Source organism: Phalacrocorax aristotelis, chromosome 4 (genome assembly GCF_949628215.1).
Source record: "Phalacrocorax aristotelis chromosome 4, bGulAri2.1, whole genome shotgun sequence".
In the NCBI taxonomy this organism is placed as follows: Eukaryota; Metazoa; Chordata; class Aves; order Suliformes; family Phalacrocoracidae; genus Phalacrocorax; species Phalacrocorax aristotelis.
In genome coordinates this window covers 17509686-17537583 of record NC_134279.1, presented here as the reverse complement: position 1 = coordinate 17537583, position 27898 = coordinate 17509686, and the positions used below count along the sequence as shown (strand labels likewise).

The 27898-nt window shown below is 43.8% G+C and overlaps 1 protein-coding gene across 6 annotated transcripts in view; it reads right to left on the bottom strand.

The window, feature by feature from the left end:
- Positions 1 to 40: 40 nt before the first annotated feature.
- The window catches only part of NR3C2 (nuclear receptor subfamily 3 group C member 2), a 215095-nt gene continuing 187237 nt past the window's right edge, over positions 41 to 27898 (bottom strand). For 5 of the 6 annotated variants that reach the window (XM_075090423.1, XM_075090425.1, XM_075090421.1 and 2 more), the window contains 3 exons: positions 18355 to 18485; positions 13907 to 14064; positions 41 to 2863 (listed from right to left, as the gene is read on the bottom strand). In XM_075090423.1, coding sequence (XP_074946524.1) covers positions 2708 to 2863; positions 13907 to 14064; positions 18355 to 18485 — 445 coding nt within the window. In that variant the 3' untranslated portion in view covers positions 41 to 2707. The remainder of the gene's footprint in view (positions 2864 to 13906; positions 14065 to 18354; positions 18486 to 27898) is intronic. The other variant, XM_075090424.1, reaches the window with a different exon arrangement.

Here is a 27898-nt window from a genome sequence, read left to right as displayed (position 1 = left end):
AAAATAATCATCAATGAATGGTTTCATAAACAACAGGTGATTAAAGTAAAGGATTTATTATAATCTGCTTACAGTTGTTTGCAAAGACAGACATACGTTTTTGCATAAAGATATAAATTGCTTTTTAAAACTAATTTAGTGTGTTTAATTATATGAAGTTTCTGTGAATTATGAATTGTACCAAACCAAGATTAAAAGTAATAAGGTACAAAAATAGGAGCAAACAGACAACAATTTGGACTGGGACAGGCATTTAACAGTGAAGTGTGGAATATGGCTTTGCTATTTTAATCAAGCAAAGTTACTCTGAGACAGAAAAGGAGGCAGTAACTTTGTTAATATAAAAAGCTGCTGCAGACTGTATTCACCCAGAACCTGGCTTTGAAATTTTCTATTTTAGACTTCAAAAAAAAAAAAACCCAAAAAAAAAGTGAATGAAAAGATGGATGTATGACTGCATCTTTACTGTAAACAACCAGTCTGCATGCTGTGTATCTCATGTTGGAAGTTTGGCTTTCATATTGCTGTGCAGGTCAGTATTTAAAGATCTGCCTATGAATTAGACTTCCAAAATGCAAATAATATATGTATGTATATATTTATATATAAAAAACCTCTCTGAATACAGTCTTTACAGATTACCCATTGCATAAGGCAGGTGTCATTTAAAAAGACAAGTAGCACTGACTGTCTTCAGTGCACCAAAGCACACCTCAAAATTTGGACTCAGAAAGGCTGTAGAATTCTCAATCCGACCACCGTTTAAAAGAAATGCTACATTCTGACGGGCCAAGGGACACACTAGAGCTCAAACATACCAGTGGCACCCAGAGAGAACACTATAGATTAGGACTTTGAAAAACTATTCTATTTAAACACGAGCGTATGGTAGCAACGGCTGAGCCTCAGAAAAGTTCACCTGTCCTCTATTCTACTCCAAAATTTTGTATTTGCTTACAAATTGCAAAATAGTGAAAATCACCTCAAAAATTTTTCTTCTTTGCAGTCGTATTCTAGAGAAAACATTTTTGAGACAAAATCAGACCAACTGAGCTGAACTTGTAGTGTGAATGTTTGTCTTCTCAGATGTATTCTGATTATTACAAAAATGCTTACAAAATTACGTACGGTTTTAGTTTGTCACTAAAAATTCTACTCAGCTAATCTGCCCGTATCGGTACCTTGCCGTCCCTCTCACCAGTACAAATCTGTTCAATATACTTACTGTAATGATCTGCATGTTCCCTTCATCATAACCAGACATCACTCTCCCCCATCTGAAACAATAATCTAACCTTTTAAGATGGTCTCTGTATCCACTATTCAAAGGAAAAAAACAAACAAACTGGGAAACCTTAATAAAAAACAAGAAAAATCACTCAACAGCTTACGCACCCCCGTTCCCCGGAGAGAGACAGGGAACAGAGGGCAAGAACTCACTATACCATTAAGCTGGCAAAAGCTTTGGAGAGACCGTAATTTGTCTTGTTAAATGAAACCTTCGTAAAGTGGCAAACGCAACATAGTGTAGTTTCCGACAGAAATATGAAGCAGGACTCCTAAGATGTGCTCAAGTCACATACGCTTGCAAGCGAGACAAAAGGGAGAACAATAGAGAGGAAAATAGAAAGGCTTAAATACAACTGAAAAGGTTAAGTGTGGTTATTTACAACAGATACTGTAGGATGGTAAATTAGATATGATGCTAAAAAAGGCACAGCTTTCCCTTTCTTAAATACACTGTAAACGGTTCATTATGCATGCAGAACATTTCACTTTACAAAAAAATTACCTTGTTTGTTTAGACAAAGATAGTACTTAAATAGTCTCCAGCAAAATAGAGTTCTTTCAAAAATACTTTCCCATTCATCCTATTAACCATTAAAGATTTTTTTTGTCTCATTTACAAAAGTTCCTTACACCTTATTTCAGGTCCTTCACAATTTATACATACAGCAATGTACAGTACAGCAAAAGACTGCAAAAAATTATTTGTAAAGCCAGCACAATAGATACTATAAATTGATACCAGGGCATTTGTTCTCACATCTTATCCTCTTTAATTAAATAGTAAATGGACACTTAACACAGTGTATATCATCTATGATGGGATAACATGGGATAACAAATGCCACAGGTGGGGATAACAGAGTATTCCACACCAAATGTTCTGTTATTACTTTACACGTTAGGGTTTTTGTGTGTGTGTGTGTGTGTGTGTGTGTATATATAGGTTTCATTTTTGTTTTTTGTTTTTGTTTTTTTACAAGAAAAGAATATTAATGCCCCATATTGACTTTACGTTTTATGTGCAAACCAAGGGTAAGCTTTAAAAAGTTCTCACCAGTTTTCGAACCCTTTTAAAACAAGCAAACAATACCAGAAACTACATGGCATATTTAAAACTCCATCTGTTAAAATATCAAAATCAAAGAGTTATTGACTAGATATGGCTTTTCATCCAGAGGAACAGGAACATTTTCTAAGTGTTTTAGGGTTATGGGGTAATCTGCAAACATCTAGGTCTTGCCAAATCCAAGTCAACTGCCTTCCATTCCCCAAACCCTTCGTATGATTTTAGACTATTCGAGAGACTGCTGAACAAGTGTAAATAGCATGTTTAAAATACGGTTTCTTGGGTCCTTCATGGGTGTGGAATAACACAGGGAAACTTAAGGCAAAGTTCTTCCATTTAAGACATTTTCTATCACTTCCTGTGAAAGTACAGGGGCTTGGCATTCCCGGATTCCACCTTTGGTAGCTGGTCACTGATGATTTCCACCAGCATGGCTGGAAACTCTACTTTCAGTGCCTGAGACTCTCGGAAGGTGTAGAAACAGAATTCCAACAAGTCACTAACAAGCTGAAATACAGAAAGAAATGCTTTTTAGGAAAAACACAGAGAACTTCACATGCAAACAGCAGCTTGCTGATAATGATTATTACCAAGAAATGGCATCTAAACTCTGCCTCGGCAGTCTATTGGCAGGGGTTAAAAAGCAAACAAAACAACTCAAATCCCGAAGTGCTACTTAACGTGTTAAAAAATCAGCTAACTAGGAGAAACCAAGACGCCACAGATTTGATCTTGGAGCGTAACTACACTTTTCATTTCACTAACGGGCAACTGGCCACCATGAAAACTAGAGGCACTCAATACGCATGAAAATAAAGCCTTCTGCCCAGAGGGAAAAGATCAGCCGTAAACTATTGTGTCTCTAAATTTCAGCTGGATACATGTTCGTTAACCAAATAATCTGATTTAACTCCAGCGCAGGCTCCAGAGGCCACAACCTACAACTGCCAGAGCAGCCAATGTTTTTAGCTCAGTAGCATGAATGCGTAGCATTTCAGGCTTTATAGCATCGCAGCCCATATGAAATTGTTCATCTGGTAAAGCATGTCTATTTATATATAAATAAATCTTCTAATACACACACCCCCCCAAGCTTTTTTCCTGCTTACTACTCATTAAACTACGGAGGCAATATTTAGAGGAATATTTCTTTTTGGAAAAACCCCCTCAGTTCTCTATTTTTGTACTGGTGGCTAACAGCACACTTTTGCTTTCTCTCGGTAGATTAACCATAATGCTGAGAATTTTGAAGACAAAAATTTCTAATTAGCTCTTCAGCGACAGAGCAGGAAGCTTTGTTCTGTCACAGCGCAAGTACCAAGTTATCCGTTAGCACGGGACCACCTCCACCAGCAGGACAAAACCGCATCTTACACTGCGCCACGGCACTCCCTTGGCTTCCTCTGGCTGGCAAAGGTTTTCACAGGTGAAACCGTATCACAGTTCTCCCAAATGGCAACGGGACAGCCATTTTAGAATCCTAATAAAGGTGGTCTCCAGCTGTAAGAGGAACGTGAGCTGAAGTACTAAATCGCATACAGGTACCGTGAGATTTTGGTGTGTGGGGGAAAAAAAAATACCCTGTGCCTTCAAAGCACCAATAAACGTAGTCTGATTTCTTCTACCTTGTCTCAAGTTGCGTTGGTCTCATTTGCCAGTTACAGACCTTCGTTTTTGTCTACATGTTATGGGAAACTTAATCGCACTACAAAAAAGAACATTAATTTTGGCTTTTGAGCATTTTCATTTGTTTTGTCTCTTGTTTTGCGCTATTTTCTCCACACAAAATCGCAAACTGCAGCTTGTCTTTGCTATAAAACAACATGCCACTGGAGCAAGAGAACTGTGAAGACAAGACGACCTCTTCCAGCATCACCGCTCGGGGAATTCCTTCTATTTTAATGATAAAAACACGGCAAAGCAATCTCATGGCTCAACCTACATGCAGGCAGGCTTTTGCTGGGTCCATTTTATGTAGTACTTCGATACAATCAAGGAGTACTTGTTCATCACCTTTGCTAGCAAGACAATGTTATTGCAAAACTATATTTTTTTGGGTGCTGTGATCTAAATGAGTCTCCTGAAGCCTTACCGTATGTTGGACCCTTTGCAATCTTTAAGAAAAACACAAGGCAAAGTCAGCTTCTGAGGCACCCGTGAATGGAGTGCGTCTAGGTTTCTGCTAGTGCATTAATTTCCGTTGCAGCTCACCAAATTACTGTGTTGTATGACTGAAGAAAAACTAGGGCCTCTGCTGTTTGAAAACTCAGAAGTTATGCACAGCTTCATTTTGGTGCCTTATGTCCTTGCAAAGGACTTAAACCACTTCTGCTTGCGTGGTTTATCAAACACAAATTTGTCATTTCAATTCCTAACATGTAGAGCTGCACTCTGCAAGAAAGCCTCTGTCAGAGTAAATAAAAGGGGACTTCTGGAAAGTAGAAAAGGAAATAGAAAAAAAAAAATACAGGCAGCAACAGACTACCGTCCTGTAGCACCATACCTTATTACTTATCTTCAGGACTTTCACAGCTGTTCTTGCAAACATGTAAGCAATTTATGCACAACACAGACGTGCTGAGATTGCTCGAACACATGACTTTCTGCTATTGAGCGCTATACGAGCCAGTCTGCTGTTGCTTAGCTCATTCCCGATGATCTGGCATGTCATGAGGCAATGCTAATTAATTAAACAGACGCATGCTAAGTAAGTAGCATAGACATAATTTGGTTTTCAAGGGAAAAAATTGCTGATGTTCAAAGGTTTACTTTACCCATTAGGAGGAGGTCGTTTCTGCGTATACAGGGTGCCAAAAAATACCCCAAACATAACACAAAACCAAACAAAGTGAAGGAAATGGTCTCTTGGTATAATCACCACTACCTCCTCCTCCTCCCTGCCTGTGTCATCAAATGCCAGCACCTAAGCAAGCTAAGCCTTGCACGCTGACGCGAGCTTGATAATGACCCAATGAACGTACTGCTTTCCTAAACTTGAAGAGGAGTAGTTTCACATCGCTGGATGTAAGCGAGGGGGTTGGGGCCATCTCTGTCACGCTGCCAGCTGTCCTCGCTGTGCTGGTGGCTCCCCTTCTGTGCAGGTCAAGCTAAGTCCTGCCTCGTCACACTCGTATGAAGCCTCTGAATGCAGCGAGATAGGTATCACAGAAAAACCTACCTGGGCACTATTAATTCTGCCTTCTTAGCAAGCTTTAGTAGTATCAAGTACATATGGGTGTCTGGTGAGTACATGGACAAAAGGGGAAATGAAAAATTGTAACATTCATCAAGAGAGCACAATTTATTCTATACAATAAATAAGTTAGCAGTCCAGTGGGGGAAAACCAGGTGTGAGCATGGAAATTAGCATAACGTTATGAGGCTCCCCAAGAGGAGACAGGTTAAGTTTACACAGCAACTCAAAAGAAAACCCCTAGACCGCCCTATCATGTAGCCTTAAGGATAATATATATTCTACACCTATTTAGTCTGCTAAAACTTTTGTTCCTCTCTGTCTTAAGCGAAGTTATCAACTTTTAACAGAGTTGACAATAATCAACCACTTTAAGAAAAAGGGAATATTAGGAAGCGCACCGGGTGTGTCACAAGGAACACGGGTCTGCGGTCAGGATCCTTCTAACTGCAACCTTAAAAGCTGCATGGCTTTTGGGGCTGGGGAAGCATTTCTAGCGCTAATTTAAAACAAAGAGGAATGAATGTGGGAGAATTGAAGGTCGGCTCAGAGGTACTAAAATATAAACAATACGATAAGGTCAGCTAGACAAGGCTGCAAGACCAAGAACCGAGCCACAAGCTCTTTTCTGCTGGCGTGTTCTCATACATTTTCAAAGGTACCATCCCCGCCCAGCAGCCTTGGCATGAAGATGCACCAAAGGAGTGAAAAATTCAGGTTCCACAGGCAATGTCAGTTTTGAAATTTGCGTACCTGCCTCTGCCTCTCAAGCAATATTTATCTGATATAGCTTTGATTTGTAACAGGTAAATAATGTAGCTAGTCTTTTGCTTTAAAAGAGAAGTTCCCTCTTCAGTAAGGAAATGAAAACATTTGCTTTCTTTTGTTAACACGCAAGCTCTGTCATTGCAGTGACAGTGACTGACACACCACAGGTTGCAAGTGAGGCAACGCAAGCTAGCCGGCACCTCTAAATATGGCTCATGAATTTTCTAAATCAAATACAATTCTGATTGTTCTTCAAAGGCCTGTAAAATCCCTGTGCTCTAAGAACTCCTGACTGCATTTTACCTGACCGCTTTTACCCTCTACTTCTGGTAGTTTATATTGGAAATGCTGACACCTCCTCCAGAATAGCAGCGTGAAAGGCGACTCTAATTAAGCAGCGTGAATGAAAGCACCACTGTTTTCACAAGCAGCGCAACAGTGACTAGAAACATATTTACTTTTACAATCTCCAATTACTTCAGCTACCAAAGCATGCTTCTTAAGAGTTACAGCTTAGCAGAGCGCAGACAGTGCAGTTAAGGCCATCCCCATTTAATCGGGACGCAACCAGGACATCGTTCTTACCACGTTAGTAGGTAGTTGTTCAACTCTCTTTGGAGCTGGCAATAAAACACGGCTCAGTACCTTTGCAGGCACCGCAAGCCTCCCTCTGCCCACAGGGTGATCGGGCCAGTGCCGGGGGACAGGAGCTCAGGTACCACCTGCTCCCGGCAGGCAGTGCCGGGCTTCGCCCAGCTGCGTCCTGGGCGTCTCCCAGAATGGAGCCTGCAGCCTCACCAGGCGGGCAAATACCGCTAAATAAATTACTAGAAGCTGGGTTGCGGGGATGCAGACACACAGGTCAGAATTATCACATCGATGTCACCGAGACTGCTGTAAGACATGACAGCTCTTCTGCCTGCAAGTGGATCAGCTGTCAGCTATAACCCTTCACCACTTCAGTCATTAAGTACGAAGCTTTCTCTCATCACTACCCTACAGAGTGTGTGCTGCGTTTAAACATTTTCAAGGCTACAGCAGTCTCAGTAATTCCGAGACTTTTACTTAATCAATCTTCGCATTTGTATGCTGTATTAAGCACCTCTGAGAAATAGGAATATTAATCAAACATCATTTTCTGTTATTAGGGTGGAGTTTTCATAAAATGGACTTTTTTACCCATAATGTTCTTCGTAATTAAAAAAATGAATCCTTTAATGAAGTCCCTGAAGTTAATACAGTTACAGTGACCTTCGAGCGCTTCCAGAATTTTTACAGCAAAAAGAATTTATTTGAGTTTGGCAATCGCACCGTGCCCTTGTACTTCCAGAAACGGTAGAGGACTGTCTGATTTGCAAGGGTGCGCATTTCTGAGCTCAGTTAGTTTTCTGATTTCAAAATCTCTCACATTCTCCGAGTGTGGTACGAAAGCCCACAGTCACTTCTCCATCAGGAGCATCTTTGTGATTAAGCCTACTGATACAGCAATTAAGACAGCAGTAGGGTAACAACACAATGCTGAGTAATTTCTTCCTATTATTAGCTACAGCTATTACTGTCAGAAACCTGAGCATTCTAATATAAAAATGACACTCCAAAAACTTGCTCTGCCCCTTTCAGCAATAGGTCTCTGCCCATTTCCTACAGAGCCCGGAGCGGGTGTGTGTTGGAAGGAGGCAACCTTGCAGCTCTATGGCGATGCAGCTGCACAGCCTTGGTGACTACCTGTACCAAGCCAGGCTCCCTGAAAGGCCGAGCTGCTGCCCATCAGCTGAGCAGCAGTATTTTGCCTCTTGCTTTCAAAACCTGCGTGTTTCAAACTGCACAGGAGTCAGGAGCCTGCTGCCCTACTAAGGTAAGAAGCAGCAGCCGAGGCCAGCCAGCCTCCTTTCCCCTGGGCAAAGAGCCCTGGGTGAGTTTGGGACTACTGAAACCTCTGCTTTTTGCCCTTCACAGTGGATACAAAGCTCCTGCTTCGCAACAGGTAAGGTTAAGGAAAACCATTGCCAGCCAGGTCTTGACGATTCCATCACCACTACATTCCCTTTTGCTCCCAGTCCCATGAAAATCCCATGATGTAAATTCATTATTACTCTGAGGGCTCAGGAAGTAAATTATTCCCCCCTGGGATGGCTCATAGCCTGATTCTCAGGGGTACAGGTGTCTTTTGGTGCTACAGTGGCTAATTCCTAGCTGCTTATGAAATCTTGAACTCTAACCCAAAGAGGTTATTCTCCCCCTCTACTCTGCCCTAGTGAGGCCACATTTGGAGTCCTGTGTCCAGTTTTGGGCCCCCCAGCTTAAGAAGGACAGGGAACTGCTGGAGAGAGCCCAGCGGAGAGCTATGAAGATGATCAGGGAACTGGAGCATCTCCCTTGTGAGGAAAGGCTGAGAGACCTGGGTTTGTCAGCCTGGACAAGAGAAGACTGAGGGTGTATCTCATCAATACCTATAAATATCTGAAGGGCAGGTGTCAAGAGGATGGGGCCAGACTCTCTTCAGTGGTGCCCAACGCCAGGCCAAGGGTCAATGGGCACAAGTTTGAACAGAGAAAGTTCCACCTCAATATGAGGAAAAACTTCTTTCCTGTGAGGGTGCCAGAGCAGCGGCACAGGCTGCCCAGGGAGGCTGTGGAGTCCCTTCCCTGGAGACATTCAAAACCCACCTGGATGCGTCCCTGTGCCCCCTGCTCTGGGTGTCCCTGCTCAAGCAGGGGGGGTTGGACAAGATGATCTCCAGAGGACCCTTCCAACCCCTGCCATTCTGTGATTCTGTGAGTAAAACCTCTCACAAACACAGGGAAAATGAGGTAAGACCAAGAGATGAAGCCTCTGATTACACCTATGCAGTATTTACTTCAGGCCAGCAAGGAGTAAAAGGTGGATAAAACGCATATGGATTAGGCACTAACAGTATCTGACCAGATCAAATGTGGAACCTAGTTCTGCTTGGACAGGTGGATTTATCTGATTTAGGAACTGCACTCATTTCTTCGGGTTTCCTTCATAAACATGTGCATGCTGAAACCACAGTGCTTGACACCTGGACATGACATGGAGGAATGTGAGTCGAACTCGTATGTATGTTGGAGGATGCATGCAAACCCACGGTATCACACACCAATGAAACATCCTCAGGCCTTGGCCAGGGTGACTTTTGAGCCAAGTCTCCCTTGCTCTTCTGTCGACAGTAGCAGGGTTCTGCCCTCCAACAAACACCTATTAACGTGAAGAAGAGATCCAGTCATCACAAACTGAGCACAACAACCCTCAGAGTAGCCCCTCGACTACATTAGGGAGCTGGGAATCCATCTCTCACTTGACAGATGCATAGTAGCTGTTGCAACACACACCCAGGCACACTCTTACATCACTGCTGCTTTTGTAGGGGCCACACCAGGAGTAGGGACTGGATCTAGGCTTTGAGTAGAGAAAATGCCTACTCTGAGAACACAGGCACTGGGACTAAAGCAAGGCTCCAAACAGCTCCTCAGCTGTGGGGCACAACTTTGGCAGATCAGTAGCAGGAGTAAGTGCACCCAAAGGTGTTGGCAACAGCTGAGGGGCTCATCTGCAGCTTCGTATTTGTGGGATTAAGCACCTGCAGAGGCACGTTTGCATCCACCACAGCTTGCCTTGCAAACCTGCCCCTCGAGGATCTGTGCCCTTCTTCCCACTGTCAGCTTTTTCAGTGAGCATAATCCTGGCGCTCTCAGCCTATGGAAAGATCCACCTCAGCTATAAAGTATTCCCTTCAGGAACCATAAAAAATTAATTATTCAGCAGCATGAGCCTTAAAGAATTTATTTTTGTTTGGCAGAAAATATCAACAAGCAAATGACAGTGCAATGCTCTGCCTTGCCAAGACAAGGGGAAGGTTCACATTAGGGTTTAATGTCATGGCATCGAAACAAAAGCCCTCTTAACTCAGTCTGTTTAGTATCAGTCAGATTGAAACCAAATTCGGCTTTTGTTCTGCAAACCGCCTAACCATACACTACGCTCTCTATATGAAATAAGGCTTGCCATGCAAGATACAACCCTTCCTGCCAAAGCCAACAGGAGACGTTGAGGAGGATCCAAATGAAGTTTTTGATACCATATGTAGTACATCTGTTTCTAATGTTCCTGCATGCCATTTGTCTGATCATGTAATGCAGTTCACCTACGTCCAAGCGCTGCATACGCGGCTCTCCCTGAAATGCCCACGGCCATTCATGGGCACAAGACCGAAACCTTTACGTCCTGGGCAGAGAGGGCAGTTGTCCTTGCTACGCTACGGTTCTCAACGCATAACTCTGCTTCACGAAATGATGCATGCAGGCCAGCCACAACAGTAGAAATGCAATCCTTACAAGAAGGCAATATATTGGTTATGTTGATGCCCTCCACGCTCCCAGAAAACACCCACCGGCCACGCTGGGGTCCATCCACACGGGCGAGGCTAGCCATAGCACAACAGCAGGTAACCAGCAACGAGCTACTCCTTGCTGTTGTCCTGAGCCGAGGGAAAGGAAGGGCGCGCTGTGTAACCAGACTGACACTGTCAGCCAGCGCCTGCTGCATCAGCAACCACTGCTTCCACGCAGCATCATGCAAATACAGAGCATTTCGGTGCAGGGCAGCAGTGACGCAAACTACACAGCAGCCTGCAGGCACGCTCCTGAGGCCGACTGCGGGCATGCGCACACGTGCGCGTGAAACCATGTTAATCTTGTCTGCTCGGGATAGGTTCTGATTTCTTACTTTTCGGTTGCACTTTTGGTTCTTTGAGGCTTTATGGATCATTAAATGAAGTTGCTGATTTTTTTCAAATACTTAAGTGCCTACCTGGCCTTCTTGAAAATTTCTTTTCTCCTCACCTCGACACTCTTCTACCTGCACATATGTTCACTGTGCGGATGAATGATTTAGTATACTGAACAATGTAAAACCATCTTGGTTTGAGATTTTTTTTCTTCCTCATATTATATAAGCTCAGCAGACTGTAATTTGATAGCGCCATGTGCTTTACTTCACATAGTCCTCAGAAACACTGCTTAAAAATGAGGTCGATGAACGTGAGTGTGAAGGTGCAAAGGAGCAGCGTTTTTTTTTTTTGCTGTTTATCGCTACACTCAGGTAAAGCAAACTCCACGAATGACAAGATGCTGCTTTGCTCCGGTGGAAAAGCTGGAGGCAGCAGCAGGGCTGAATAAGCATGAATTCTGCACCAGTCCCTTCGGGCTTGCGCTGCAAATGCCAGTGCTGTGGCTACAGCAGCATGTAAACACGCACCAAATATATTCTGAGCTCAGCACCAAATATATTCTGATCCTCTAAAATTATAATGGAGTAAGTTAAAAATACATAGGTGACAGCTGAAAAAGTGTTCCTCCTATACTAAGGAATCGAGCAGAAAATTTGCATTTACATTGATAGCACGGAGAAATTCTGCGCTAACAGGCAGTGGGGGGAGAAGAGTAATTCTCACTTCTCATTAATATTATCAGCACTCTAAATTTATTCTGATGGATTTCAAAACCCAAAAAGCAAAAAATCAGTTTTAAAAAGGAAAAAATAAACAAGTGCCTTTGTTGAACAAGTCTCCAATATCATCTCTGAAAGGAAGCACTGTTGTGCAGACAACCAGCCTTTTTAATGGAGAATGCTGACAATGGGACTTTCTTTAAAAAGTCCTTTGTAAGAAAGTGCTCTATTAAAAAAAAAGTAATGTAAAAATAGCTTAATTAAAAATTAAACAAAATGCAAGAGCAGTCTGCTTCCTCTGGTTAGTTCAGCTCCCAGTGGTTAATGCTGTGTTTTGGAAAATGTCTGTAGGACACGGTAGCATTCTCACTGCGAGTCTGTCATCCAGTCACCTTAACCACACAAACACACCCATTTAAATAACAAATCCTAGACACTGCCTATTCTGAAGAGGATTAGAAAACTCCATAAATGCAGGGGTTTGTTATGCTGCCCTGAGGTTCAGACGTGAATATCTTGCAAATGATTTTATCACCCCTTTCTTTCCACTGAAACACTACAACTTCCTTTGCTGGCACGGAGCAAGTGAAACCCGATCTCTGAAGAATGAGCCATTACTGCAGTACTAATAATACTCCCCCTGCCTCCCACTAAGATTTGCAATGTTTTAATGAACAACAGAACAATATTTGAAAAATAATTCCATATGTACATTCTGTAAACAGACCTCAGGCTCTTATACAGATTTGACCTGAAGTGCACTGCACTGTACTGTCTCTACAAAAATGAAATTTTAGTCAACTACAAAGAAGTACATTTACATGCAGGCTCTGAAAGCAAGCGCTGTAGGTTCTTCATGCAGCAAAGTTACTTCCCTGCCCACCCAGGATGGAGTAGGATAGTTTTCTCCTTTGCTGCAGTTTACCTGCTTTTAATGGGAGATGATCAGCACGTGTTGCTGGGCTTCAGTCTCTGCTCATGGGACCCCTCCTCTCTTGCACCCAAACACGACTAAAGGATGCTCTCACTGGCCCCACGAGCCTCCCGTCACTTGCTGCACCCACCGTGGCACAGCTTCAGAGAGGGTGGGTGCCCGCCCTCCTGGCCCCAAGCAAGGGGCTGGTGCCCAGGGCACTCTCAGGGGGCACTGGGGAAAACCTCTCTGCTTGAGGAGACCATTACAGCTGGGTCACTGGCTTCCTCTGTGGGGGCTCCAGGCTCCAGTACGGGGAGCATGGAGATACACCCCCGCTGCTGCTCACTGCACTTGGAAAGGGAAGTCTCTGCACTTATATTTTACCAGCTAGAACCAGGTTGCTCCCTGCTCACCAGCTCAACATTACGGATACCCCTCCTGACATCACGAGCTGGTCCCTCGCGCTGGGCACCTACCACAACCCTTCAGAGTCACTCCGGGCTGCGGCACCAACAGCCTGGGTGTTTTGGGACTAAACTTGCAGTTTCTCACGTCCTTCATCACATGCCACACCTGACGCACGTAAAACAAACACCTCACATTGGAGTAAGACAGGGCAGTAGAAATAACCTGACAATACAGTGAATCTTTTACTGGAAAAGCTCAAATAAAGCTTCAAATACCCAAGATGGCTCCAAGGTCTTGATACATCTTTTAAAATCATCATCACTACAATCCCAGCTGTAAAAGATCACCAAATTAATTCAACATTTATTAGCACAACAGGCATGTTAGATGCACGACACACTGATCTGGTACCTTTCACTGAGAAGCGACTCATGGGATGCTCCGTGTGGCGCACGGGCGCTGTGTCTAAGTTAGGGTCGCAGCTAACACCACTTCTCCTGCTGAAGAGCCTCTGACCCCATTAATAGCTCTACTGACCTGAAGTGAATCATTGGAGGAACAAGCTACCATTTAACACAGGAGAAGGCAGCAGGACCCAGCCCTTAATGACTTATATTTTCTTATTTTACTTGGCAGTTGTCCTTAAACTCATCTAACGATTTCTCTCAGATGTTGCTTTAGAAAGGATTTAATTTTTTTTCCTCCCTGCTAGTTAACACAATTGAAGACTCCTGGTTTACCTTAACGGAGAGATTTTTGCTTAACTTGTCTGTGCTCCCTGAGGAGTTATACTTACATCATGCATGGAGTCAAGAAGTTTAGTCAGTTGGTAGAATCTCTGCCAGCTTTGCCCAGAGTTACTTGGACATTTAGTTACCATCTTCTTTAGTTCTTTAACGTAATTTGCCCTCATTTCTTCAAATGCAGCTTGGCTTTTGAGACCATCCTTGGGAACTGTCATCGAAAAGACAGTCTTATATTAATATTAACTGTATTGCTTATTCTTTTGATGTGCATACTTAAAAAGTTATACTAGTTAATGGATGAAGGAATTAAACCTTTAAGCAAAGTCCATAATTTCACAGACATTAGTAAGGAATCCACAACATCATACAGATTTTCAAGTGATTCAAGCATCCTCTCCAGATCTGTGACTGCAGAAGCTGGGGCAGAGGACAAGATAACATCTCAGAAATATGACACATGCTAACCTCATGCTGAAACTGTTTTTAATACAACCCAACCACAAAAAAAACCCAACCACCCCAAAACCAACCAACCAACCAACCAAAAAACCAACAACAACAACCCAACCCCAAAAAAGGCAGATGTATCGAGGGTATGTTTTTAGACGTTGAGGACATGATTTATTATTCTTGAATGATTCCCCACACTTGGCAGAGGAGGGGAAGGTACAGAATTACAGCTGTTATATGCAGAAATGCTAGACCAAGTGACACATTTTTATGCCATCAGGTAACATTTAAAATTTCTTTGAATGTTAGTAAGCATCTGCACAACACCTAGAATAAACAGAGCCATTATTCTGCATGAAACAGAAGACTATTTTCCAAACAGGAATCCTGACCCAGTGTCTGACCACAACATACAGTTGCAAGCATTTCTAGTGTCCTATCAAAGTTCCCATCTGCCAGAGGGATCATTTCACAAATGGACTAAAAGTAGAGTTTTCTGATACTTCTCACTGTGACTGATGCCAGCAAGGCTAATTACAAAAGCAAACACGCTGTTTCTATCCAGACTGCAAATGCCCTTGCAGTCCAGCAGGTTCTGCCCCGAACGGGAATGGCTTATAGGATCAGATCTCTAGGAAAATGCCAAAGGTGTTATTAACAACATTACACAAAATGTTCTGGTGTTTTAATACCAGGATTGGTTGAATACTGCTTAACTATCAAATATTTTTTCTACTCTGCATCTCTTAATGCTAGTCCATGGGAGGAAAACAAAATACTACACTGTATACGAGTGAGTTTATTTTCTAAGCAAGCCAGAAAGCTATGTCAGAGTAAGCTACATAGGAAGTTACTTATTGAAAAAAGAAAGAAAAAAAAGGTGTTCTTCCAATTTAGCTTACCCTGACTCAACATCTTGATGGAAATTGTCTTGTTCATCCGCTCCCTTCTCTTTGAAATCCTATGAACTGCCTTCTGTCCCACTGCAATCACATCATAAGCACGTAACAACTGCCCAAATGGCTCCAGAGTAGAAGCTTTAAGAAAAAGCACCAGTATCTTCTATTGCCAGTATCTACCAGAGCAATTTAGCAATGGAAAACAAGGAGGATGTCTACCACCACATGAGCAGCAAGGACTTGCAACCATCAAATGCTGGAAGGGGGCACAAGGAGAAATTTTTAGAAAAAGCCTAGGAGGTAACGCAGCAACCTGCCTACCACTCGGTAAATACTACATCTTTATATTATATAAACATAATATGTAATTTTAAAATTCTAGATGCCGAATCTCTCAGAGCTGACAGATAGAAGAAACTGTCTGGAACAGATGTACAAATTCACTTGAAGTTGAATGAATACAGAGACACCAATCAAGATGAGTAAAGCCATCAGAGCATATTGTGGCCCTTACACAAAAAGCGTGGGCTTTACATTTCCTGTAATATTTACAGGCCTGTATTCCTACATGCTGCTTAATGACTGTTAGAGCCACTCTTTCTTTGTCTAATACTATGTGTTTTACTATTCTGTCTGAAAATTATTATACCATCACACTAGCCAGATTATTAAGAAAGAAAGAAAGACCACAAATAAAGAGAACTCAAGCAAAACATGAAATTCTGGAGGTTTGCCCAGTGTTTCTGATTTTACTTATTAAATGCAGCAATGCTTTTGGCAAGCTCCCAAAATCTATGGTCTGTGGAAAGCAAGAAAACAATTGAGTTGTAATGTGTGGTTTCTTCCACATGTAAATGGAGTGAAACTTCCTTGATGTGGTCATCATGAAAGTTTCAGAATAACTTGTACTCTTGCTTATCACACAATTCAATAAAAAATTTTAAATAAAAACAAACCTGGTGTTTTCCGTCATAAGGTTGTATCAAGGTGCGATGGTTCAAAACCAGGTTTGCTGCCCTCCACATAACACTTTCTGGGTTTTATCACTGTCCTCATTTCCATTTTGTGCTCGTTCTCTCTCTCTCACATAAATATCCTGATTCTCCCAAACCAAACTATTTTTAGTAGGTTTTCTAGTGACTGTGGTGTGCATTTCAGAAGGACGCAGCTAGCTGAAGTTAACTGGCTACGCTGATCTCACCTAACAGATGATCATTAGTTAACACTCTCAAGAGGGTAGAATAATAAATACCTAGCTTAAAGAGATTTTGCTACGTTTTTAGAATGCCTTTAGGCTCTTTTTCTAAAGATTCTCCCCCTTTAGGACTGATTAAAAAGTAGAAAGATCTCCAATCCAGACACTCTCCCAAGAACGTTTTGGGAGCTAGACGCCCCCAAGCACATCCACGTTAAGCACTGCTAGTTGCTTCTGGAAAGCCCATGAGTGACAAACTTCAGAAAAGCCCATTTCCCCCCAGGGGTACCCTGGAGCGTATCACCTCCCCAGAGTCCCTGTTGCACCAGCAGACCATCTCCTCGACCCCTTGGTGGAGTGGGACCTGGGGATCTGGACACAAAGTGCTCCCCGAACGGTGTCTCTCCCTGTCGCGGGGAGCTGGAATAGCTTTAAGGGGAGGGAGACAGCTGAGCCCAGAAAAGGTACAGCCTCAGGAGGTTTCTGTTAGCAGATCCAAATCCCCTCCAGCCGGGATGGGAAGAGCAGCTTCACGTCCTCCTTCAAAGGCAAAGTACTTCAACCACAGGGCTACCAGCTGGGTGGGACAGGCGAGGTCTGAACAAAAGGCACCGCAGACAGGGAGAGAGTGCCCATCCCACCACCTCGCCTGAAGGGGCTGCTGCTCGGCTTTGCTGAACGCGGCAAATCCCTTCGTAGGCACCTAGCTCTGCCTGCAGCCAACATGCCCACGCCATGGCTGGGGACTCAGAGGCCTCCTGGGTGTCTTAAATCTGCCACTGCCTCACCCTGCTCTGGCGTCCTTTAGCAGTGACAGTGATAAGCGCTTTCTAGTTCTGCACAACTAATGCCCGTCGATTGCCATTCGTTTCTTCTCTCAGCTTGCTGGGGCAGAAGATGGGGTGATGGGAGAAGACAGCAAGATCTCAAAGGGCATGCTGGGCTCCTCTCACCACCAACTGGGGAGACGCTCTGTGCAACACGAGCCCAGGCAGCCCCTGGCCCCGGCAGCCTCGGGCGTGCGTCTTGCTGCTGACAACTTGCAAGTGAAAGCCAGAGTAAGCGCAGCAGCCCCTTTGATCTCCCGCCCCTCCTCTCCCCACCCAATGCCCCTACATCCCGTCTCCTTCTGCTGGGGGAATTCTTGCCCGGTGAGTTCACTGAAGTGACATCACGAACGCCCACCGATTGAGCTGATACGTTATCTCACCATGATGTCACTGAGCAGATCCCACAAAAAGCAGCATGATTACATAGAAGAAAGTATTTTTACAGGTAATTGGCTTTTTCATCAAGACTGATGGAAAAGTAACGTACAAAATGCCTGTGTATTTATACAACCGTACTAGGACGGGAGTTTTCCAATATTTTGAGAAAGATAAGATCAAGAGATCTGCTAATTACTACACAGTGCTGTAACAAACACCAAGATGTAATTTTGTTTCTCAAGAAAATTCAAAGCACGACACTCGAGAGAAAAATAAAGCGTGCACTGTCATTTATTAAACTCTCAGAGCCCTGTAAAAGGATTTACCATTCTCAATTCACTTGGCATTGGAAAAAACACCCATTTTGCAGTACAGGCAACGTACGTCTTTTGATCTTGAAGGTGACGTTGAGTCACCCAAACTGGTGGCGTTGAGTGGGGATTTCTCCCCAAACTCCACAGCTGTTGCCTGGCCAACTCGGGTGGTTCCCCTCCAGAGAGGGGGGGCAAGCCCTCTTGCCCAGGCACGCCTGTCCTTCCAATGCACATGACACATTCAAACTGAAAAGATACTTCCCGTGCTAATGGAGACTGAGATCTGCAGGTAAACCCTAAGACACAAAATCAGGCTAATTCCTGTGGCCCTGGTGGAAACAGTTTGGCTCTTCTGTCACATTAGTTAAAATCACTGCACTTCTTTGTGAATTGGAATATTTTCAGGTATTCCCATGTAACCATCAAACTTACCTGTGCTTAATAGCAGCAAAACTTTCATTATAGTGTACTCCTCAAAGCTAAGCTGCAAGCGAATGAACTGCAGGCTGATCTGGTGCATCCCCTGGCACAGTTCAAACATAGCAGACTGGCGCATCCGTTCCCTGAAAAGAGAGAAACAAAATCCACAGGATAAATACCAGAGAGCGCAACACGCACAGGGCAGCCCACGCATGAGGAAAGCGAAGCGTGACCTGGAAACCAAATACTGATTGTGCAGAGGTCAGTAAGACACACCGCACAGCTGCAGAGTTCAGGTTAGGTGAGGGAGCTGGGGACTACGGAGATGCAGCTGGAGCCCTGCCAGCCCCAGAGGGCTGCCTGGTCCCCATGCTGGCAGAAAAACCCACTGCCTGTGAGCTTTGGGGGACCCGGGCATCCCCTTGCTCGACTCTCATGCCATCTGCAATGGATGGCTGAGTTCACTTTCCTACCTGGCAGACCACAGGCACCATTAACATCCAAACAAAAGGAACAGAAACAAACGTAATTTGGGTTTTACGCAGCGACGATGTTAATGAACTAGCAAAAATGCTTTAAAATGTGTTTGAATTGTCAGTGTGTGTTCACCCCTGCCCAGTTCTCAGTGTGAGCCTCCTGAAGGGGTCAGAACTCGTGTGACAGGCGAACTACACCCATTGCATGCACATTTTAAATGGCACATCCTCCATCAGTTGACATACGGGTGGAAACAGGTTTCAGAAGTGTCTGGTGCAGAGACGAGCTGGGCGGAAGCATGGCCAAGGAGGACCCACAGCCTCACACCTGCAGCCTGCACCATTCAGGGCGATCAGCCCTGGCCCCAGCCCATCAGCCTCCAAGGCTGCCTGCAGCCACAGAGACGGGAAAACCCATGGCAAAGAGCTCCGCTGCCGATCATGTGCACTCAGGTCCACAAGCCAGAAGGGCCCTGGGATCAGGGATTTCCACCATGTCAGCAGACACCTTTGCTATTCTCATCTTGAATAACAGTCCCATAAAACTACGGCTGGCAGGTCTGGAAAAATGGGGAGGTGGTTTAACAAAACTAAAGTGCATGACCTCGTGTTACTGCCTTCATGTCTACCGAGGAGTCTGAGGTTAAGAAGCAGTTGGGACGACCACTGCCTCAGCCAGCAGCCCTTATGCATCTTTCCCAAGTAACTTACATTTCAAAATCTCTGATTACCACTTTTCCTGAAAATGCAACGGGTCTAGGCCCAAGGATGAACATGCAGGAACAACAAGGAGAAGTTACTTCCGAGTCACTGAAGTTCTTGTTAATATACTACACTCCTATGAGGAATTCTTAGTCAAATTGTTGCAATGGTCTCTTATTCAAACACTGAAATAGACAAAAATTCTGTACGTTCTTCCCAGAATAATAATCTAAAATAGCCTGGAGTAAAGGAGTATATAATAAGACGATGTCCTTCATTAATACGTATTTTTTGCCTGTTAAAGCATAAAATAATGATACATGACTTGTATCCATAACAGCTACAGCACAGAGTCACTGAGAATTGCCTGTTTCATTTTGAAACTATGATATATATGTGGGTATTTAGACAAGGCGCTATAATTGTTCAGTGACCACTATTTTTTTTTTTAATTGCTCAACAACAATTGTCTATATTTCTTCAAATATTTTTTCACATAACTGGGGAATTGGATGAAGTTCAGCTAATTATTTTAGCCAAGCAACTGCCTTTTCAAATATACAAATTGGCTGGTGAAAGAGAAGAATCATACTGTGTGCAAACAAAGACTGACGTAATCTTCCTGGTGCTTTATTTCACTACTGCCAGAGCAGATTTTATTTTCCTCCTTAATACTAATAAAGCGGACTCCCCATTGTTATATGGGCTCTGCACTTTTCCCCCGCTCCACCCTCTTCTTGAGACTAAGAACTTCCAGCTTTTTTTTTTTTTTTTTTTTTTAGTTTAATAGTAGTAGTATTGCCATGTTTGTTTATTTTTATTATGCATCACGGACTGCAGGTAAAAAAACTAATAGAAAATAGTCCTTGAAGGCTTTGGATGGTGACTGAAATACCACTTGGCTCCCTATTTGAGAAGAGGAGCCTCCACTGCTGGGTGCACACTGGCACAAGCACACAAGCCCAGTCCTGCACTGCAGAGGACTTAGAGATGGCACTTGCACACTCACCGCTGGCCGTGCGCTATGAACGCACACAGAGTGACCCTGAGTAACTGGGATCAGGTGAAACAGAAAAGGATTTGCAGAATTCAAAGACATCAGATGCACACAATCAGGCATTTCTGAAGCTGCTGTGCCTGGGGTCCTGCTCCAGCCCCAGGTCTGCCTGAGGCTGGTGGCCACCATCTGAGGCTTGCAGCCAGCCCAGCACAGCAGCACCTGGATCCCTCCCCATGTCTGGATGCGCCCTTAGCATTGACAAACGAGTGTGCCAGGAATGGGGGCCCCTTCACGTTTGGCCACTGCATGACTCCACCTATCCCCCTTCAGGGACACCACCCTAAACCAACCCGAGGTGCTCCTGCCTGATGGGTTGTTATTGCCAAGAGACCAAGTGGCTGCAACCTCTGAGCTGACCTGAGACAGCTGGGGAAAAAGACCCCAGAGAGTCATCTCCCTCCTGCTGCTCCTGCTCCCCTCCCTCTTCTGAAAACTACCAAATCCAGGTCTAGGACACAGACCTGGCTCCTAACTGAGCTCTCCCAGGAGGCTCATAGGGATACATAGTGAAGTTGAAAGGCAAATGATTAATAAGGGACATTTGTATTTAAAAAAAACCCAATGCTTTTTAGGTATATCTCAGACCGCTAAAGGCTAGCAGGATTCAAAACAAGAACAGCCTATTATAGCCTTTATTATTTTTGCAGGACACCAAAGTCAGTTTCTCCAGCCTCAGAAGATAAAGCAGCTGCCACCATCCCTGCCTGCGTTTGACCTCCACAGACACGAGAAGTGCCAGACCTTTCATCCGGTACCACAAGCCACACAGCAAATAAAATGAAACATTCTGAGGTTTTGTCTCAGGTTTCTTATGCTTTCACTAAACAGCGTGGCAAAAAAACTTTCTGTGACAGCAAACCTAGAAGTATCCTGACTCAAAGCCTTTTTTTTTTTTTTTTTTAACGTTGATTTATGCTTTCTGTGACATTTTACTTTTTCTCTCTAATGTTTTTCTTTGTATTTGTTTTGCTTTTATATGATTGCCCAAATAGAAGAATTTTAGTAAAAGTCAGGAAGTTTTGTTTGTTTGTTTGGTTTTTTGTCTTCTTTTAAATATTTAAATATTTAGTCTTTTATCTACTTACAAATATTGATGTAAGATACGCATTTTGTGGGAGTTTACAGTATTCAGCTTTGCATTTGACTTTTAACCCAGACAGTGTAAAATAAGAGGGTACAGAGCTTTTGGAAAATTCAGATGCTGACATTGCAGATATCTCAATACTATGAGAGTAACAACAAAATAAAGCAATAAAAATGGCTCATATATGAGAAGAGGTGGGGCACATAGAAATTAGGGCACGTCAACATAACACGAACAAAGTTATTTCTTCCTTACCAAACGCCTCATCTAAGAATAAATACCATCAAGTCATCACCACCATGGGGAAAAATGCAAACAAACTTCTATGTTGCCTTCCCGCCTTTTATTTTAAAAAAAAAAAAAAAAAGGCAAAACCCAACCAACCAAAACCAGTTCTACCTCTGACACTACATACCAATACATACCAACTTCTTGACATGGAAGATGGAGACTGTGAAGATCTGGAATATAAGGGCGTGTATCTTTATGGGGACTTTAAGAAGGTAAGTCCATTTTAGTAATAAAAGGTGTGGAGCCAAAGCTCTGAATCTGCTGTGTGGATATGCATTCAGAAGTGGTGTCATTAGCTCAGTTTAGTTTAATCCTCGTTCATAATAATACACTTTAAACTTTACACCTTAAGTTAATCCATCTTAAGTCCCCCAAGTGTCTCCTTACAGGCTTAATTTAATGCCCAGCTCACATTCTGCCTGACCTTTCCCGCAGCACTGCGGGCAGAGCGAGCGGCTGCAACCAGCCCATTCCCCCAGCTACTGCTCTGCCCCATTTCTATCTGCTCCTGCAGAGCCTCTTTGGCCACTGGTACTTGTGTTCACTGGTCACCGCATTGCTCACCACACCCCCACTGGAACTGAACTGCTGCTGCTTTTCCCTCCTTTCCCCCGGGAGGAAGATGAGGTGGGTACCTCCACTGGTGAAGCCTTCTAAGGCACCTCAACTGCCTCAGTGGGAAGAAGGGTTTTGTTCCTGCTGTTGGGATTTTTTTTTTTTCAATGAACCACAGCAAACGCATTCCTAGTTGAGAGACTCCCTGGTACTTCCCTGAATTTGTCTTCTCTTTCTCCCTACTTGATCTGGGATCTCCCCGTAACCCCACACAATCTCTATGTTCTCGCCTCCCTCATCTCTGCCACTCTTTTTCCCAAACTGACTCCAGACCTATCTGCCTGCGGTAGACCTATCTGCCAGCTCTGCGGTACCAGCCCAACACCGTGGCCTGTCTCATCCTCAACATCTACCCACACAGAGCTGAAAACGTGGATGAGAAAGCGGCAAACTAACCCAGCTCCTCCTGTTCCCCTGCTCCGTGGCAGTAGCCGCCCTTTTAAACAGGGCAAGCGAAGAGGCAAACGGCTTAAGCATCTGTCCAAAACAGGACTGAAGCCCCAAATCACCAAGGGAAGAGCCATCCAACTATGACAGAGATGTAGGACTTGAGCAGTCATGCCGAGGAGGGATGGTTTAAGGAAACTGTTTAAGGTAAGGCACCCTAAATACCAAGCCATCCATGTGTCTTATTATTACTCTTACATGACCTTCACAGAAACCAAAGAGCCACCCGGCACACTGTACAGAAACAACTTGTTATGAACAAGGAACTTATAAATTATGAAGTATCGTAAATCTCCTTGTCGAGGATGGAAACTGCAACTCAACTGACAGTAACCAAAAAGAGGAACCTGTGCGCGAAGGAATATTCACCCACAGGCGAAACTCAGCCCCAAACCAAACCTGATAACCATGTTTTATTTACTTTCTCATGGATACTATTGAAAACCGCAGCACAAGGCATCTTCCTAAATTAGACAGGGAAGTAAAGAAAGGGAAAGCTGTGGTACATGTTTCGAAGTTTCATCAGTACTCAAGTGACATGCTGATAATCCCAAGAACAACTGAGCAAAGGCTCCCTTTTCACAGCACCTCAGAGGAACAAACTTGCAGCTGACTTAGACCCTTGGGCTCTGCAGCTCAGAAAAGACTTAGGAAAAGACCAAGGAACACCTGTAGCAGAAGTCTGATGTCAAAGATATTCTTTGTTGTTTCCCGATTTTACATTTTTTACCCTATAATAAATGCTTCCAATTTTATAATCAAGACCTTTTCTTTTAGACCTAGACTAAAACCTGTATTCATTTGAAGCCTGTCCATCATTTAAAGTGATTTCACAGAAATTCAGAAAGCACGTTACACTGTAACAAAACCAAAACAAATAAACAAACAACGAAATGCAACCCAACAAGAAAACCTGCTGAGGCCTGAAGGTCAAAAGCAGTTTGGAAGCCTCAGAAAGCAAGGTACACTTTCCACCATGCCAGAAGGGGTCAGTTTGAACTTTGCAGAGAGAGGAATGAAACATTACCAGACACCTTTAGGGTAAGGCAGGCAAACTGTGGCTGAAGGGGGGAAAAGACCAGGGCTACGGGATCACAGAGTCCCTTGTTCAGCTGCTCAAACCATCCAATGGCCTGAATGATCTTACCTGCTTTAAGAGGGGTTCACTTGTACGGAAAAAGTTTTGAGGTTCTTGGGGAAAGAAAAAAAGCAGCATGTTATTGTAACAACAATTTACTCTTTCTTGGGGGAGTATTCTACTTCAACAGCTCCATCATGAAGACCGGTGGGAACAGAACGACATTACCTAGCACAAAACAGAACCTATTCTTCCATGTAAAGGGGCAACCACTCCACTGCTTTGTGTGCGGAGGCACTAGGAAACAATGCGCATCATTCTGCTCAATGGACTGTACCCAGACACCCATCTCCCACCCTGCAGCCATTATAAATGCAACCAAAGTCAGCAGTACAGGAGCAGCATCATTAAGTTATTGCACTGATCAAAATCCAAGCCGAAAGACATGCAGAATTCGGGCAAAATTCAATTATGACTTTTCATTCAGCACTTATTTCTTATTCAGCACTTTCTAATCTCTGCTCGCTCTGCAAGCCATAGCAGAAAGAGACAAAAACATACTCCCTTCAACACACTGCCTTCAACTTTTAAATCTTTAGAGCCATCTCCTTTGAGGAAGGAAAAAATACCTGTTACCTTGCATCAATGGCAAATGCAGGCACTCCACCCTGTTGAAATTAATTGCAGCTTTGTCATCAGTTTTCTCTGGAGAGAAATTTGGGTCATGCCCGTTTTTCCTTTACCTTGTCAGTAAGCCAGCAGAAATAAATACCCCATCTTGGGCACCACCAGCAACTTCCTCCTCCTACCGATAAGGCAGCAGATGCTCTCCCTAAGCAGTGAGGGACAGAGGATTCAACTATTACCCTACAACTTGGTTAAACTGCCACGGATAGACGTAGGCTGGGAATTAGATGGTTTATCCAGGAAAGTGTTAGTCTGGAGGTAGCATAAAGGTGACAGCCTGAGACGACCACCCTGCTGCCTACACAAGCGATGGTGGATCTCAGCCAGGTGACAACATCACAGCCCCTGGCTGCCAGCTCTATCATGCTGCTGGAAAACACTGTCCTCGTACCAGGCCCAGGGAAAAAAACCAAACCAAACCCAAAGTGCCATTACCTCAGCCCCCAGTGGCAGTCTGGGTTTGCAGCATACTCCTACATTTCCAGGCCATGTTGGTTGACATTGCTGAACTACCTGATGCCGCTACCGCCCATGTACATGCTTCTTCATGCAGCAAGCAGGTGCCAGCAATCATGTCTTAAATCAAAGCTGCAAGACCTGCCACCAAATGTCACCTCAGCTCCTCCTGCTGCTTCCCAAATCCGTCTGCCCTGTCCTACCGGACTTCAGCCACTACTGACACTCAGCATTTCTCCTCTCTGCCTAGAAGGTGGGGAGAAAAAAAAACCTGTACACTATTAGTCTGACACAGCAGCAAGGCCTTGGCACTACCTTCTACTTGGAAAATAAGGAGGTTTTATGGTGAGATCCTCCTGCAGCAGCAGGGAACTGGCTCGAGGGTCCTGGAGATGCCTCCTGCTGCTGTATTCCTGCAGGAATCTGACATGCAACAGGAGAAAGCTGCTCCCTGCGAGAAAGCACTGTATGCAAAAAAGATGGATTTCCTGCTCTAAAAGTGGCTGAAAGAGAAGTTCTTCAGTAATGATGTCCCCCCACCAACCCTGCCACAAGAACGTGTAAACCCACTGTTACCAAAGTAAAACATTTAACCCTGCAAGCTTCTCTCCAGGTGACTGGGATGCTGCAGACTGAGGGGTAGGTAGCTGGGAGCACTGGCACTACAGCGGTGACCTTGGCAGAAGAAGCTGCTGTACCCAGGACAAAACAGGGATTAGAGCGAGGACCGCCAGTGCTGGACACTGATAATCAGACAAGGAGCGTCACTTCACACTTCACATTAAAACAGACATAGCTGGTATTTAGTGGGCTTTAGCCGCCCAGGCATACAAACTTGGCAATTTTTACACCGAACTTAAAGGAGATAATTCTGAAAATCAGTTTTCTCCCACAAAAGTCCTCCTGGTAATCCTGAGAATACAGTCCCAGGTAACTGATACTAAGAAATTTAGAGCTGCCTTAAAGTTTCAGCTAAGCGTCCTCCTGTTACACGCCTATCAACAAAGGAACTGGCAACAGCTCATGGATAATGATTGCCACAGGAGAGTTTCAGCTCCCAAGGAGTAACAGAAAACTTGTGCTAAAATCCAACTTAATAATCACCCAGTTATGTAACCCTAAAACCCCAGGCACATCAACAGCAAAAAACCCCAAGTATCTGCTGGAATTAACAGTTAATTATGCAGTTAGCAGAATGCTGATACCAAACACTCTCTTTTGGTTTGCATTTGCATTCCAAAAGAGAAAAATCACAGTTTAAATGAGAAAGTACATAATTATGCCTTTACCAAAATGCTTTTTCAATACCACATTCAATAAGTGATGATAACGTACACGCAACAATAAATACTCTTTTAAAGTTCATCAGAGAAAGGTATCACCTGCCAGGAAAGGTGCCCATTAGGTACTGTTTTATATATCCATTATGCCAGGGCTCATTGTCACTTGCAGTGGTTCATCAGCAGAAGTACTGCTATGTTCCACATGTAGCAGCAATTCTCCCCTTGTGCCAACAACGCCTCAGAAGTCAAAACTTTGCTCACGCAAAGCCCGGCATTTTCTGGAAGTCAACCGAGGCATGCCTTCCTCTCGTACCAGTTTAGAGAAATTACTTCCTAATTTTTCTTTTAATCTGGAAGATGAATATTTAACTCCATAGGGGAAGGAGCAAAAGGAAGCACTATGCATGTGAAAGGCATTTGGAGATGCCACCAAAACCAGCTCACTGACGTACAGAAAGATTAAAGCAGCACCACATTCAGACAGACACTTGAAAGGAACAAGCCTCTTCTCTCTATCCTAGCCCTTCCTGCCAAGGACCTCGAGAGAAGCGGAAAGACACCCTCCCAAAAGGCTTGTGGATGTCCCAAAGTCATGCTGAGACAATACTAAGAAAGCATAATCATGCCAAGTTAAAAGTAAAATAATTGGGCAAGTCTTCATGCTAAAGTCATAAAAACTAACAGCCAAACCCTTTCAAACGCATCACAAGCTGGAAACCTGCCAGAACATCCACTGGGCCAACAGATGATCAAGATGATAAAGAAGTGTTTGAGAAAGATCAGGCCATAGCAGAATAGTTAAATAAAACCTTTGCATCAGTGCTTTCTGTAAAGGAGTCCAGGAAGGCTCTGCACCAGTCTCCCATTTCAGTAAGCGAGTGTGAGAACTCGTTTCAAATTTAAGTGTGAGTACAAGAGTTTAGAAAGAAAAAAAAAAATACAGTAAAATGAAGAGTAATAAATCACCAAGACCAGATGGCATCCATCCATGAGCTGCAAAGTAACTTAAATATGGAATTGCTGAACTACTAACTGTGCTGTGCAGCTTATTGCTTAAATTGCCCTTATAAAAGGCATGGAAGGTGACAAACGTGACTGATTTCTTAAAATGGGTCTGGGAGAGAGGAGGGAGCACTCAAGAGGCCGGAGGCTAGTAAGTCTCATTTCTATATCTAGCAAAACGATTGAAAGAAGAGCATTAATAGGTAAATACATATGCTATAACGGAAGAAAGTCAGTGCAGCTTGGGCAAAGAGAGGTCATGTCTCATGAATCTGTAAGAGCACTCTGACAATAGCACAAGGATGTTCTGGTCAATACAGGCAATGTCTGTATGATGGAAATGCTTCGCACGTGCCAGGTCTAGCTGCATCCCAC